Here is a 16,820-nt window from a genome sequence, read left to right as displayed (position 1 = left end):
TGGAGTAACAAATGCTAATGAATCTTCAAGTTTTCACCGAAATCTAACAAATTTTTTGGTCAAAATTGTCTTCTCCCTCCAAAAGTTGCGCATTGTTCGGCTGCCACTATTCTGCTTCGATCCGGAGGTAGGAGATGATATACTGTTCTAATAGTACAGATGGCTTCATGTTTAGAGTCGTCTGTACTAAAGTGTCCCACCTCTCCTTGGCTATTTTCTCAGACGGCTCGTATTTGAAGCCGTCTGTATTAATTTTACGGACGTCTCATGTTTGGAGCCATCTGTGATATTTGTTTTATTACAGACGGCTCCAAATACGAGTCGTCTGTATTAATATTATAGACGGCTCATATTTGGAGTCATCTGTGATATTGGTTTTATTACAGACGGCTCCCAATAGAATCCGTCTGTAATAAAAACGTCCCACCACCTCCGGAGGGGTCTCGTCATTATCATAGACGATTCTTATGTAGAGGTGTTTGTAATAATTTTTGCACAAACGACTCTACATACTCGTCTGTACAGAGACGTCCTACTAAATTATTTCTGTAGTAGTGGATTAAGGTCAAACCGGTTCAGTGGTAACATCCCAACTCAGCTGAAACAGCTTGGTGACCTGCAACTCTTGGACCTAGCTGACAATAGGATATCAGGTTCCATCCCCCGTTCTCTAGGAAACATGACAGGAATGACAAACGAGCACACACCAATTGTTCTGAACCCATTGATAGGTTACGGCGCACTGGGGAATGATACAATTGTGAACAGTCTTCCAATTCTGACAAAGGACCGTGATCCTATTCTGACAAAGGCGCAAGATCGCGAGTACTCTAATGAAGAAATATACATGGTGAGCCTTGATTTGTCCGGCAACGATTTGGATGGAGAAATCCGAGAGGAGTTGTGCTCACTAACAGGGTTGGTAAACCTAAACTTGTCCTTGAATAACTTGAATGGGACAATCCCCCGTAACATTGGAGCTATAAAGAAGCTGGAGTCCCTCGACTTGTCGATGAACGCACTTTCTGTTGCAATTCCTGCGAGTCCTGCAGACTTAACGTTCCTAAGTTACTTGAACTTATCATATAACAATCTTTTAGGAAGAAACCTTCGGGAAGTCAACTGCAAGTTCTTGCTAATCCGGAATTCATTTACATCGGTAACAAATGGCTGTGTGGACCTCTTCTACCTAGGAACTGTTCAGGGGAGGACGCAACTGATGCGGTGTATCTCGAAGCATATGATGGTTCATCAGACTCAAAATCCCTTCATCTTGGTGCATTTGTTGGATTTCTCGGCGGACTTTGGATGTTCTACTGTTTCTTGTTCAAGAGATCATGGAGAATTGCATGTTTCCAGTCCGTCGACAAAGTATATGACATGGCATGTGTTTGCTTCTGTCAAATATGCATGGACCAGAAAATGGTCAAGTTTATAACTGAAGGAGGCAAAGGTGTATCAGGCTTTATCTTCTTCTATCTTGGTGTGGCTGTAGTATTGTTGCCGACAGTTTGGACAGTTTCAGTATTGCTGGTGGAAGTTTGGACTGTATTGTGTTTCTTGTTGTGTTTTTCGTTTTTGGATGGTGGTTTCTTATTGTTGGTGAAACATGTTATTGTTGTTGTATGTAAAAAGTACAGGCCACTAAAAAAGAAAGATGACTCATATGTCATAAGTATAAAGTTGGTGTAAATGTGTAGTTCCGGAATTAAAAAAAAAAGGAACATTTGATTTACGCGTTATAGTTTGGCTGTGTGTGTTAGCCACGTGAATTTTTCACTGTTATTTTAAAGGATGAACTCTTGACATGTAGGTTGTGAGCTTTGAAATGACCATCCTAGCAAATTGTCTCCACCGTCTCATGGTAAAGACTTTATCACTTGGAACTTTCTCTTGAATGTTATGGTGGTCGAATATGCAAGATGACTGGTTAGATTTGTTTCTATCTTGCGTTAATTATTTTCCATCCTACACTAGTTGGAAGAGTCAAATAGAAAAGGGTAAACAAGTTTTGTTCATGACAAATTTGCAGATTGGCCTCATTTTAAGCGCATGAATCAAACTCCTTTCAAAAACATAGATAGGGTTCATATGGCCACTTCGTATGCCAAACCCAAATGGCACAATACAGCTGCTGTCAGCTGATCGTTACCATGGATCAAATTATGTGCATAGAACAGCTTCTCTGCTTCACAGAGGAATCCATGGCAGTGGACCAGTACACACAGTCTGAAGACTATTGTGGACGATAAAACCAGGCAGCATCAATTTTCTATAATATCCCAGACTGGCAATTCAAGGGAAAAAAACAACTTGAAATTTTATTACATTACTACGTCAATGTATAGCAGGGACTTTTTGCTTGCTACACCTCATGAATGGTTGTTCCTAAAAGGCCGTTTGCCAGAAATGGCAACAAGGACTATACTATCTATCTTGCCCATCTATGTACAGACATCATTTATAGTGCGGGCATCTTGAAATCAAGAAGCTGAACTTTTGTACCTAGTTCTACTTAGCTTCCAGTGTTTCCTTTCGATCCATCATTTGGTATGGATTGTTCATTAAGTCTAACGTTTTCGGTACCATCGGAAGAAGTAATTTTTTCTTCGGTTTTTACCTGGGGAAAAGCAGGTATTGCTCCATGATGCTGTCGGGCATCCAGTTCCATTGCTGCCTCTGATGAGGACTTGTGTTCTGCACATGAGCACCAATGTTACAATGGCATGATCATTTGAAAGTAATCCAATAAAAAAAGATTGTGTTTGTAGTTTAACAACTTATAAATTCCAACAGTATAGATAAGCAGATAATAGTTGCGGGGCAGGGGATATAGGTTATTAAAAAGGAAAAATACCAATAGATTCAAAGATGGAAAAGCATGGACCTCATAATCTTGGTTGATGTTAGAAAGTAAAATAAGAGCCTTACTTTCGCAAAAAAAAAAAAGAGTAAAATAACAACCTTTAACATAAATATCTCTAAAATAAACATTGCCAGTGATGAGTGGACTTTCGAAGTCTATTTTCATAAATAGTAGCTTTTCAGGAAAGTAGTTTATGTTTCCGACTTTACTAGCTCCTTCGGTTTCCAGATGTAAGGTTAGTTTAGATTAAATACCTCTTAAATGATAAAATTTTACCTCTTTAAATGCCCCATGGCAAACTACTTGCATTGTACTATTTAACGAAAGCCACAACAATAAGAACCAAGTCTGACTCACCATTTATTTTTCCACGTGTGATAATCACACGGAGATACTCTCGCAGCCTAGTCAACACTAGGTTTTCTTGCACAGCATTTATCTCGGAAATATCTTGATCACACAAAATCGACGGAAATGAACTTCTATAATCATTTCCAAATGTTGTATCCTGCTCATCGCACATTAGTGCTTGTGTTGCTGGAGATGCAGGCCTAGAATTTTTAGTAGTGTCAGACCAATGGGAACCCATTTCATTAATGTTCGGCTGATCACTACAAGCTTCACTGAGGATGTCCATCGGGGAGGCTTCTTTCAAGTCCTGCTGTTTGCAGTTACCATTGCCTAACCCATTTGCATGGAATGCCTTCTCTGCTCCAGTCTCATCCACTTTACTATCTGTAAATACAAGCAAAAAAATTTTAAAACAAGTATCTAGGGTTATGCCTTCTCTGCTCTAGTCTTCTCAACATCCCGGCGGCGACAGGGCTGCAACCCAGCCTGAAACGGGACATCGACCCTGTTTGGCCCTGTCCCTCGATCCGGGTCGACGGCTCGGGATCGTGGAACACGGCATCGACCCCGACTCCCCCGACTCATGTGACTATGGTTATAGAAATCACCCCTTCGCAAAAGAGGTGCAAAATTCTAGCACGAGGTATGTCACTTATGTACAACATAACAAATTTTGATGCCCATGTCCACACAGGCATGTTGTGTCAAACTCTTGTCATGCATTCCCCTTTTGATATCAGATGGTGGCAATTCCTCGCATGCCATTGCAATTTTTCACAATCCAAGATACGCCAATGATTGTGCCAATGGCATGATAAGGGCCCAGGAGCCAAATGACATAAATACAGGCAATGGCATATCTGGAATTATGACATTTACCAGTGGCATCGGAGGAATTATCTCCAAATGTTGACACTACAGTATTTATCAATATAAAAATTAGTTAAATTTTTCACAAAATGAAAAGTAGACAAAGTTCTATCTTCTGCTTCACCCTGGAGCTGGCATAATATTTCTTTATTTTCTCTTTTTTGTGGAGCATATAATACTAGAAACTTTGGTCCAAACTGGTTCTAGTTAACTTATGTGGAAGTAAATGTGGATGGAAGGCCAAGGACATTAGCAAACTATCTGAGAATGCTGTTGTTTAACAAATTTGAACAACTGGGAAATTTACTTTTAAAAAACAAAAAGGTATAACTGGGTTAGTGCCTTCTACGCGTCATACCATTTGTTATGGCAATGCACACCACTCAATCAGTGACGTCTAATACTTCACCTGGCACTAATGTTCATGCAAAATTTGGGTTATTTGAATATTAGGGAAAAAAGGACAAAGGACAAAGACTTGGTACCAGCTATTGTCGCTGCAGCCATTCTGCACGCAGTCACCAATTGCTTGACTAGATCATTGACCTCACTAAGGTGGATGGTGTTTGCTAGTGGAGACCTGAGAAAATATTGCATTTCATCAGAAGAAGGTACACTGAGTAAACAGGGAGAAGAGCATCATGGTAAGATTGTTTGTTAATATATTTTGGTTTTAAGAAATTCTTTTGTAAAAATTTGCAGATAAATAGAAATGCCTATTTCAGAAATAAATTCCATGGATGGAGCCATCTGAACAGAGCTAGTCACAAGAATGCTGCAGTGACATTGCATTAAATGTTTGCAAGTAGCACCATCTCAAAGGCCAGAAGGGTTTACACTCCCAACCATAGCTAACCTAAGGGGTGGTGCCCTCCGGAGAACTAGTCCAAACAAGCAAGAGCACCTTTTTGTAACATTGGTTGGTTGGGCAATTGAGCAATTCCAGATCCTTAACGGGACATCACACATTTTGGTCAATTATTTTGCTATTTTATTAAAAGGCTACAAATCTTTCAACCTACCTATAAATTGGATTATGTGATTTAGACTGGGAATTGGCAGCATTGTGCCCGTCAAATCCTGTGGAAGAGGGTGCAAGCAGTGAAACGTCTGCATGGTTAACCTAGCACACAAGAACGGTCACAAAAGAAAAGGTTAGACAAGTAACAATAAGCATTAGTAAAAAAAAAAATGTAACAAAGCTGATGAAAAGAATGAAACTGCTAGTGTGTTTCAGCACAAGCTTCCAAGGAATAGCGATGCTAATAACAAGAGAAGGAATTATCTTGTTAACTCAGTATTTAGTTAAGTTCCATAAGCATCTCAGAATTCATTCATGCAGTTTATTTGGTGCTGATCAAATCATTTGAAAAAATACCTGTTGAAATTGTGCCTCTGACAAACTTCCTTCACGTTTTATCGTACCACCTAGGGCATCTTCATGAGATCTTTTTCTACGCACCGGAGAACAGTTATATCCTGATGATCCAATGGTACCGTTAAGAGCTATACTAGCTGCTTGTTGAATGTGATTTCTGTCAGACACGTAGTCCCCTTGAATTAAAGCTTTTCGTTCTTCACTTCCTTCAAAGTTCTTACAGTCCATGCATCTACAATTCTTGGAGCAAAGAATATTTGCTTGGTAGCATTCACAGTACTTCTTTAGGCATCCTGACTTCTTGCAATGACAGCCTTTATTGTGTTTTGGTACAAGAGGCACTGCTCCAGAATTATCCTAATAGTCAAGTAAGAAAGTTTAATCGCATGCAGCTCAACCAAAAGAAACTAGAGTGTATTTATTGGGAAATGATGCAAATATCCTAGAACATACGGATTAGATTCGTTTTCAGAATTAAATTTCAGAAAACAAAAAAAATATCCTGCTAACATACAGAAAAATAAAACCGACCAAGGAAAATGATGAATAAAATGAAAACACAAAACCTTGAAACTTAAAATATAACAGAACCCAGAAATCCAAGATCTCTTTAGTAGTTTTCATGTGAATTAAAGCCATTTGAACCAAGAAAAATCAATAAAGTAGAGATTAATATAAGAGGCAATGAATCAGATAAATGAGTTGGTCAATTTGAGGGGTTGAACATAAGTGTCTCAATTCAGAATAATTGTAAAAGGTTAACAAGCAGTATGCATGTAAATATAACATGAAACCTACATGCTGACTGTGTCCAATTAAAAGAGATAGAGACCTGAGCTATAGATATAACACATTACAACGTAGCAAGTATACAGAAGAGATTTATTGCTCAAGATAAAACTTTTGGAATGCTATCAGGGTTAGAAAAACATGGCAGGAACCCTACCGGTTTTCTAGATTAATTCTGGAAGTACCGTTCACCCTGTAAAAATATACTGTTTTGTGCTATTTTGTGCTCTTTGTTAGATATATATATAACATTTGTGTAATATCCACGTGCTATAAGGGGTTTTTACATATTGCTACATGTATATGTACATATACTGTCCTATGATCTCCAGGAAATACAAATTGTCATTCGTAACATGTTATTAGAGCTAGGTTTTTCTTTAGGGAGGCAGCAACTCGTCCCAATCTAGCCCACCCACCCTTTCCGATCTCTCTCGTCGTCTCCCTCGGACTAACTCTCTCGGATTGATCTCAAACGTCTCCCCATCTGTGCCGCGCCGTCTGGATCCGTGTCGTGGGATCCGCTCAGGCCGACACCTTCAACTGGATCTATAGTGTGGGATCCACCCGAATCCAGTAGCCACCCATGCCTCTCGCTGGTCACCGCTCGCCTTTGTTCGTCAACTTCCCGCGTGTGCGCAGGAGATCGGCCCAGCGCCGCCTGCCGCCTCCCAGTCCGAGCGCATGCAAATCTAAGCCCTCCTAGTCCGGCGACCTCCCAGTTCGGGCGCATGCGAGTCTGAGCAATCCCGTTCGAGTTGACTAACAGAGTCGATGCGATCTGTAGTCTCGATTGTTTTTTATCAAAAAAAATTGCAACACTACCGCTTTTCGTTGCGCTCTAGCTATCACTTGTCGCTACTCGCTTGCGCTCTCACTGTTGCTCACTGCAACTTTTGCGCTCTTGCCGCCACCCATCGCTACTTCTTTGTGCTCTCGCCATCGTTCTCACTTCTTCTAGATGTCATCGGGCATCGCTTCAATTCCTTTGTGCTCGATGATCTTTAATGGCACCAACTATCAGGATTTCGCGTAGCATATGCGCATTCATAAGCGTGAGCTTCGTCTTTGGGGTACTCGCTCTGTCCACCTTCCCATGTTCTTTCGACAGAGCCCATGCAGCCATCTACCGACAATGGAGACAAAGCAGCTACTGAAGCTGCCACCGCTACCTGAGAAGGTTGTCTCCACCTATAAAGATGTCTTATCGTGATCGGTTGTCTGACTGTGCTTAGTGGATGGATGATGATGCTCATGCAACGTCCATTCTGATTGCTAGTGTGGAGCCCAGGTTTTCTTCTAATATTGTTGAGTTTTCAACTACCTTTCAGATGTGGGCTCGTTTGTCATAACTATGAGCCTTCTGCGGATGCTCTCTATATGTCTGTTGTTCGCCAGGAACAGTCTCTTCAACAGAGTGATGTCACTGTAGATGTGTTCTATGCTCAAATGTCGGTTGTGTGGCGTCAGTTGGATTCCTTTCTGTTGCTGGTTGTCGCTCATATCAGTGTTGCTTGGATCTACGTGCTGAACAGGATTTTCAATGCCTCTACGAGTTTCTGACTCTCCTTCATCTGAAGCTTGAGCAGCGTCGTGCTCAACTGCTTGCATGACATCCTCGTGTCACGCTTGTGGAGGCCCTTATGGAGCTGCGCTCGAAGGAGACTCGTCTGTGTGGTTCTGGATTGCTGCCACTTCCCTCAATGTTGGCTGCTCGAGTGTTCATCCATTTGTTGCGCCTACGTCTTCGTCTATACCGTCGCCTGCTCCTCGTGCGACTCCTTCGCCTTCTGTGGCCTCCTCAGATGGTAGTGGTCGCCCTCGCTGCACCTACTGTAACAAGGAGGGCCATGTTCAGGTGAACTGATACTGCATGAAGCATATTCGATGACCCTATAGTGTTTCCACCTCGACTACCTCTTCAACTAACACTCAACAGGAGATTGTGACGCTGCTTCGCCGCCTGATTGCTACCTCCGATTCTACACCGACAGGTTCTGCTAGTTCTGTTACTCTCTCTTCTGCCTCTCAGAGACCACCTTCTACGCAATCAGGTACATCGCCTTGGATTTTTGACTCAGGGGCATCTTTTCATACAACTTCTGATTTTTCCAGTCTATCTTTGCTTCATCCTCTTAGTTCTCCTCTTTATGTCCTTACTGCTAATGGTACTTCTCTTTTGTTGCTGGTCGGGGCATCCTTTGCACTTCTTCCTTTATTGTTCCTTATGTTGCTCGTGTTCCCCAACTCACCATGCAACTCATGTCCACTGGGCAGTTTACTGACTATGGTTGTCACATTATTCTAGATTCTGACTCTTGTTGTGTTCAGTGTCTATGGAAGCTTGACTGGCTTCGACTTCCTTCTATTGCTGCCACCGGTCTTTCTGCTTCCTCGACTACTAGTTCCTTCCAGCAGTAGCATCATCATCTTGGTCATGTTTATGGATCGCGTCTATCTTCATTAGTTCATCGTGATCTTCTACAGTCTGTCTCAGGAGATGTGTCTTTAGATTGTTAGGGTTGTAAACTTAGTAAACAAATTTAGCTTCCTTATTCTCATAGTGAGCCAGTGTCTCAACGTCCTTTTGATATTATTCACTCTGATGTTTGGGATCCGACTCCCTTCGTTTCGAAAGGGGTCGTAGCTACTATATTATCTTTATAGATGATTTCTCTTGTTAGACTTGGATTTATTTCATATCTTCTTGTAGCGATGTGTTACCTATATATAAACGCTTTGCCACTATGATTTGCGCTCAGTTTGACACTCTCATTCATGTTTTTCGTGCTGATTCTGCTAGTGAATTTCTTTTTGGGATCTTCATTCCTTTCTTACTGAACAGAGTACATTGTCTCAGTTCTCCTGTCCTGGTGCTCATTGTCAGAATGGCATTGCTGAATGTAAGCATCGTCATCTCCTTGAGACAACTCGCACGCTTATAATTGCCTCTTCTGTCCCATCTCATTTTTAGGCTGAGGCGATCTCCACTGCCACTTACTTGGTCAACATCCAACCCTCTTTTGCTCTCAAGGGTGAGATTCATTTTGAGCATCTATATGGACGCTTTCTTGACTACTCTTATCTTCGTCTTTTTGGTTGTGTTTGTCACATTCTTCTCGCTCCACGTGAATGTACCAAACTGACCGCTCAATCGGTTGAGCGTGTCTTTCTTGGTTACTATGTTGAGCATAAGGGTTATCGATGTTAGGATCCTATTGCTCGTCGGATACGTATTTTTCGAGATGTTACTTTTGATGAGTCTCATCCCTTCTTTCGTCGTACCTCTCCCTCCACTTCTTCAACTTCCTTGGCCGAGCCACTAACTTTTCTCACATTTCCTTCCACACCCATCATTGTTTCTTCTTCTCTTCCCCGGGCACCGTTGGCGTCTTCTTCAGTGCCTTCCACGCCTTTGGCCCCCATCTCACAAGCTCCTCCTTCCGGCATTGTTGAGTCTGTTTCTTTCCACTACACTCGTTGTTCCCATGCTGTCTCACATCCTGCTATGCTGTTTTCTGATGAGTCATCTCTTTCTAGCGATTCGGTTCCTCTATTTTCTCCTCGTTATTCTCTTTGTGATCGCCATTTGATTCTCCTGATCGTTTTGGCTTTGCTGGTGTTGTTCCTACCGAGCCGTCTTCTTATCGTGATACTGTTGTTCATCAGGAATGGCAGCATGTGTTAGCAAAGGAGATTGTTGTTCTTAAACGCGCCAGCACGTTGGATCTCGTCCCTCTTCCCCCATGTGCGTCCTATCAAGTGTAAGTGGGTCTATAAGGTTAAGACCCGCCCTAATAGTTCTCTTCAGTGCTACAAGGCTCGTCTTGTTGATCGTGGTTTCCAGTAGGAGCATGGTCGTGACTTTTGCTTTGGTGGCCCACATGACCACAGTATGCACTCTTGTTGTTACCTCTGTTCGTCAATGGTCTATCTCCTAGCTTGATGTCAAGAATGCATTTCTTAATGATGAGCTGCGTGAGGAGTGAAAGTGCATCTAAGCCCCCTATGTGGGTTTTAGCTCATTGATGACAAACGATTAAGGGACTAATGGGTTTGCTGAAGTTATGAAGAGATTTTAAGTTCCATTAGTTAAGTTAAGAGATGCTGGCATCCCTCAAAAAGAAAAGAGAAGCGGCGTGTAGTTACTCAATAGACTTAATTTATTTTATTTTGAATTTGAGTTAAGGATAGCCGTACTATCAAGAGGGATGCATGTTGAAGGTGTCTCAGTGCTCAAAATATCATTTTAGAATCAAAAGTTGAGAGACAATAACTCACGGACATCGGGAAAAAGTTTTAAGTGTCTGAGCTCGGAGTCTCCGGGTGAACCTGGATACTCCGGACTCTGTTCAGTTGGTCGGAGTCACCGAGTGAGACTCCGCCAGAGAGTCTCGGTTTGAGTCTGATAAATTCAACCCGGAGTCTCCGGGTTAGTCCGGATATTCCGGTGTTCTGTTCGTTGTCGGAGTCTCCGAGTGAGACTCCGCCAGAGAGTCTCGGGTAAGCCTTGTGTGCTTAACCGGGAGTCTCTAGGTTAACCCGGATACTCTGATATTCTGTTTGTAGCCGAAGTCTCCGAGTGAGACTCCGCCAGAGAGTCTCGGGTAAGCCTTGTGTGCTTAACCCGGAGTCTTCAGAGTTCTGTTTGTAGCCGGAGTCTCCGAGTGAGACTCCACCAGAGAGTGTCGGGTAGGCCTTAAGTGTTTAACCCGGAGTCTTCGGGTTGGCCCGGATACTCCGGGTTCTGATATCTCTGGAGAGGCTCCGGACAGTGTTTTTGTCTGCGTTACCTTGTGTTACCTGGAGTCTCCTGGTGAACCTGGATACTACGGGTCAGCTCAAAATACATTGTAACAGTTAGTTTTTTGAAGTGAGTACCCCACAACCCCCCTCTTGTGATGCTGCTGAACCAACTCGTGAATAAATACATTCAAAGCCATTCAATAGCCCTCCTAACTCCTCTAGAGCTTTAAATTTGTGCAAGATTTGGAGATTAAGTTTTGGGAAGTGAGATTGAGTGCTAGAAAACAAAAATCCACTCTTAAGCACTTGAGGTCATCGACAAGCTTTCGATTCGCATTCTTTTCTCTTGGAGCTTTGAGCTCCTAGACGGCAAGGCGTCACCTAGAGAGCACCCAAATTTGTGGAGTGTCCCGGGAAGTTTGTATTACCCTCTTTGATTTCAGTAAGAACCCTCGCTTGATTTTTGTGGTCGCTTGGAAGAGGAAAGGGTTGAAAAAGACCTGACTCTTTGTGAGCTCCTCAACGGAGACGTAGGCACCTCTTTGTGAAGTGGCCGAACTTCGGGAACAAATCCTTGTCTCCATTACTTTGTTGCACATTTACTTGTTTAGTTAATCTTTGAGGATTTTCCCGATCTACTTGTTTGTGTGCGTGTGGCTGCAGGTTGCTGGTGATAAGATATTTAGATCTCTTTTAGAACCTGTGGTAACCTATAAAATCACTTAGATTTACTTAAAAGTTTTTTAGTTTCGATTTCCTGTATAATAAGTATCCGGGTTCTGTATAACCCGGAGTCTCCGGATTAACCCGGAGTATCCGGATTCAGTAATCCGTTGCAAAGTTTTTAATTTTTCTGGGATCGTTTATTCACCCCCCTCTAGGCAACATCTCGTACATTTCAAGGAGGTCTACAAGCACCCACCACCAAGGTATTATGTTCCTGAGGGCATAGTCTGTAGTCTCCGACCCTCTCTATGGCCTTAAGCAAGCCTCTCGAGTCTGGTTTGAGCGTTTTTCTTATGTGATCATTGCTGCTGATTTTTCTGCTAGTGCTCATGATCCTATGCTCTTTGTCCACACTTCTTCTCATGGTCGGACTCTTCTTCTCTTGTATGTTGATGACATGATCCTTACTACAGATGATTCTGAGTATATTGCTTTTGTAAAGGCTCATTTCAATGAGCAATTTCTTATGTCCGATCTCAGTTCTCTTCATTACTTTTTTAGGATTAAGATTTCTTCTACTTCTGATGGTTTCTTTCTGTCCCAAGTGAAGTATATTCAAGATCTTCTTCATAGTGTTTCTCTGACTGATGAGCGCACTGTTGAGACTCTCATGGAATTTAACCTTCATCTTTGGTCCGCTAATGGTGAGTCTCTTGCGGATACTACTCGCTGCCATCGTATAGTTAGGAGTCTTGTTTACCTTGGTGTAACTCATCCTGACATTCCTCATGCGGTTCACATCCTCATTCGGTTCATTTATCCTCCCACTCTGCTCCATTATAGTCATCTTCTGCGTGTTCTGCGCTATCTTCGTGGGACTATCTCTTGTCATCTCTTATTTCCACGCTCAAGCTCTTTATAACTTCGTGCTTATTCTGATGCTACTTGGACTAGTGATCCTTCTGATTGTCAGACTCTTTTAGAATACTGTGTTTTTCTTGGTGGTTCTCTCATTGCTTAGAAGACTAAAAAGCAGACTGCGGTTTCTCGTTCCAATGCAGAGGCCGAGTTGCGAGCCATGGCGTTGTTGATAGCGGAGCTCAGTTGGTTACAGTAGTTACTTGATGATTTTGGTGTTTCGTCTGCTGCACCTACTCCTCTTTACTCAAACAATACATGTGCTATCCGTATTGCTCGAGATCCGGTGAAGCATGAGCTCACCAAGCATATTGGTGTTGATGTTTCTTACACACATACACAGGTAAAGGATGAGATGATTTCTCTTCAATATGTTCCTTCAGAGCTTCAGTTGGCCGATTTCTTCACAAAGGCACAGAGTACAGCTCAGCACAGGTTCTATATCTCCAAATTCAGTGTTGTTGATCCCCCATGAGTTTGATGGGTGGTTGTTAAATATATATATATAGCATTTGTGTAATATCCCCGGGTGGTTGTTAAATATAGTATTTGTGTAATATCCCCATGTTATAAGGGGTTATTTGCATATTGCCACATGTACATGTATATATATTGATATATAGCCTCCAAGAAATACAAATTGCTATTCCTAACACTCCTTTTGCTCCTCACTCCTACTTGCATTCTATGCTCTTTGAAGATGGAGAAGAAAATGAATTTGGCTCGGACTTTGATCAGATGCCGCCAGGTGATCGTTCAGTTACTGGCCAACAGCCATCGTACAGGAAAGACCAGCTAACCAAAATGTTTAACCCCAGATGCTGTCATGCCTATTTCTTAGTTCCAATTACAACGGTGGTGATTAATCACAACGTAATAAAAAAAAACTGAGTTACTGAGACATGTGTCATCTAAATATCTGCATTACTTATCTTTCTGTATTGATAACTGGCAGAAAAACAATGTCTGTCAGCAAAAACTAAAATAAACTGCCTGCGGAATAATAGATATCGTAGGCGCATGAACTCTCATTGGCTCTAGACAGCATAATACGACTCATCCAACATGTTTTTAAAGAATCCTATTGGAGGAAAGTACCTTTCGAACATTGAGTGTACTTGGGCCATTTTGAATTTTCGGCTGAAAAGCAAGTGGATTACGAGCGAGAAGCGTGTCAACAGCATCCTTTCTGGCAATCTCATTCTCAATGTTGTTTCCACAATTTGAACAGTTGCAACCATCACAATATACCTGTTCTGCAAAGCACTCACAGTACCTAACAATTAAACCAAGTCAGTGAGCTTACCTTAGTAGCATACCATGATTTTCATTATTAATGCGCTAAATAAAGAAAATAATCAAGTAATTACAAAAAGTACAAGCTAATCTTACGGCAATTCAAAAGATCACTTGAAATTACCAAAGTATTAAAGTGGGAATAATAGGAGTAACAGATAAGTGCAAGAGGAAACTGCAAAATAAATAAAACTACAACAAGACAAAAAGCAACAGTTATCTCCCATAAACCCAAAACTAATGTGTACATTTATTTGTCCGCTGACTGACAAGTGCATATAATTTATTGATTTATGTCTCATTAGTAAAGAGACCGCAGAGCTCACTCAAATACTACCAGTAAGACCATCCTATTTTGAGTTCTTCTCAGTACTCTTAAGATGATACCAAACTTTTAAATAGATGAGAATGGAGCATTGGAGCTTTGATCATTGATGGAGAGGCTACCATTTTGCACATAACATGTAAAAGATATCTATTTTCAGGTAGTATATTTGCTTTTCAGTTAATATGAAATTGTATGTGCAATGAAAATTAGTACTTACATCTTCAAACATTTTGAGTTTTTACAATTACAATGCTTCTTTTTCTTTGGAGTACCACTTTTCACTTCAGTGGCAGGCGTCCTGCAAAAATAATAGAATACAAAACTGGGTCATGAAAAGGAACATGTTGCAAGCAATACACTCATATATTTTTTGCTGAATGCAAATGAATCATATCACATGAAACACAATTTTAAGTAGGAATACAAGCAAGAAAATTTGGTCCTGATCATGTATCTTGACAACATTGAAGAATATAACACTTGGTCTTGAAAGATGCACTATATATCTGACCTCAGAGAAATCAATATTTCCAACCGTGTGTCCAAAGCTTCACTTAAGAAATGTTTAACCATCACAATAATCAATTGCAAACCATGATAGCCAATAACAAATTAATTCACATTTGCTGCGCATCTGTTTTGATTAGCACAACATGGTCAGCCAGACCCCCCCCCCCCCTCCTAAATACTAAAATTCACTCTAGGCTCCACTACACCTCATATATTCTTACAGAAGTCGTAGACACGAATTGCTACTACAGGTGAGACGAGCGAATGAATGTTTTGCGCTCTAACTCCTCATGATTTTTTAAAAATATTCAAATATGACCAACACATTCAAACAGAATGACATCACAAGCAACAAAAATTAAAATTTGAAACACCTGAGCTAAACCCAACAGGTCAAACGAACCAAGAACAAAACCATATGCAAAGACACCAATAAACAGATTAAAATTACCAAGCTGAGGAACTTGCTCACGTTGGGGTGAAGACCACCGGCCAAGGCATCGGCACCGGCGTCGCAGGGGCCGGCGGCTTCGGCTGCTGCGGAGCCACCGCAGGTGCCTTCATCTCGCCCGCGGCGGGCAAAACAGCCTGCTTCGGCTGCTGCTGCGGCTGCTGCTGATTCCTCCCCTGCTCCATAACCACACCAGAATGCCCGCCGAATTAGGTCACCGATTCCAAAACCACAAGGCGGGTTCCGCAATCCGGGACCCAGACCACCGCGCGCAGGCTCAAAAACCGAATCTTTCTGCGCAAGCTATCGGAATTGGATCAAGAACCGAGCAGGGGCGAGTTCTTCGACTCCTCCAGCTCAATAAAGCAGCGGGAAACAGGAGGGGAAAAGAATGGAGTAGGTCGAGGGATCAAGCGTACGAAGAAAAACTTGAGACGGGAACAGAGAGATTGAGAGAATTTAGATTTGGGGAGGACATGAGAGGAGGAAAGGCAAAATCTTTTTGGAATTTGGGATGGAGGAGGAGTCGTGGTGACGGTGGTGGGGGTAGAAGAAGCAGCTTATAGGCAATGGAGGTTTGGTCTCTTCGCACTTTTTTTGAATCTGAAATACTTTATGCATTTATCGGTTATACTCGCTTCCCTTTATTTCCTTCGTATTCTTTTTTCTTCTTTTTGCTTCTTCTCTGAAATTTGTACAGGGGTGGATGATATGATTTGGGTGGCTGGATATGCATCTATTTGATGGGCTAGGGATTAGGCCATCCCCAGCGGTGAAAGCAAATTTGCAGAATTCAGTGCTACAGTACTTTGCGGTATCGTAGCACTGGAAATCATCTCCAGCAGCATCGGTTTCTTATACTGTTCACGGAGGTTGACATTGGACCCTAAATAGGAAAACACCGTCGGGTACTGTAGCAGTACTGTTCGCAGAGGCTGACAGCGGGACCGAAGAGAGGAAAAAAAAGTAGAAGGTAGAAAATAGGGTAGCTGCTGGAGATGAAAAAATAAAGAATGTTGTAATAGTGATAAAGGATGCTGTAATAATATTTTTGAGGATAAAAATTTGAGGTAACTACTGGAGATGATCTTAGCGTGACTTTTTTACGAGCGAGAGGGTGCAAATAAGAACGCAAGTGACCTATATATATCATATTCACGTCTTAAATATATATATGTATATACGTTCTAAACACACATTAGAGATAGATCGAAGGATGAAGGCACTTAGTGTGCGCGAGCACGCACCTCCTATTTAACGTGCACATGTATACACCCTACGGAGATGCACAGATATCGAACCCGCACTAGCGGCATCACAACAGGACGCACAACCACCGTGCCGCTCCCGCGTTCTCACTTTTTTGCATTTGGCAGCATTGGGTTTGAAGTTTTTGGAAGTGGAAAGCCGCTAACGAGGTTGTAGAAATTTGAAACTATGTAAAAGGCTGGATTGAATTATGAAAAGGCTGGCTTCAGTGCAATAATGATGTTCAACGAGTACTACTGCCAGCAGTGAAATAAGGCCTCCTTTGGTTTACAGGAAAATCGGAGGAAAAACCGTAGGATTGTTTGAGAAAAACTGCAGGAAACTTAACATCCAGTCGGACCTCCTTTTTCTTGCTCTGACGCATAGGATCGAGGTAGAGTAT

The 16,820-nt window shown here is 41.9% G+C and overlaps 1 protein-coding gene across 1 annotated transcript; it reads right to left on the bottom strand.

The window, feature by feature from the left end:
* Positions 1-2,090: 2,090 nt before the first annotated feature.
* On the bottom strand, positions 2,091-15,802 carry LOC133922290 (protein tesmin/TSO1-like CXC 5). The gene is made up of 8 exons (XM_062367556.1): positions 15,191-15,802; positions 14,426-14,506; positions 13,683-13,860; positions 5,466-5,822; positions 5,110-5,210; positions 4,573-4,667; positions 3,224-3,601; positions 2,091-2,697 (listed from the first exon to the last, which is right to left on the bottom strand). Exons 1-8 carry the CDS (start codon positions 15,352-15,354, stop codon positions 2,516-2,518), a joined length of 1,536 nt encoding a protein of 511 aa, XP_062223540.1. The 5' UTR covers positions 15,355-15,802; the 3' UTR covers positions 2,091-2,515.
* Between the last annotated feature and the right edge of the window lie 1,018 nt (positions 15,803-16,820).

This window comes from Phragmites australis, chromosome 6 (genome assembly GCF_958298935.1).
Source record: "Phragmites australis chromosome 6, lpPhrAust1.1, whole genome shotgun sequence".
NCBI classification, from domain to species: Eukaryota; Viridiplantae; Streptophyta; class Magnoliopsida; order Poales; family Poaceae; genus Phragmites; species Phragmites australis.
Note: the sequence above shows the minus strand (reverse complement) of the source record. Positions and strands in the feature narration are given on the sequence as shown.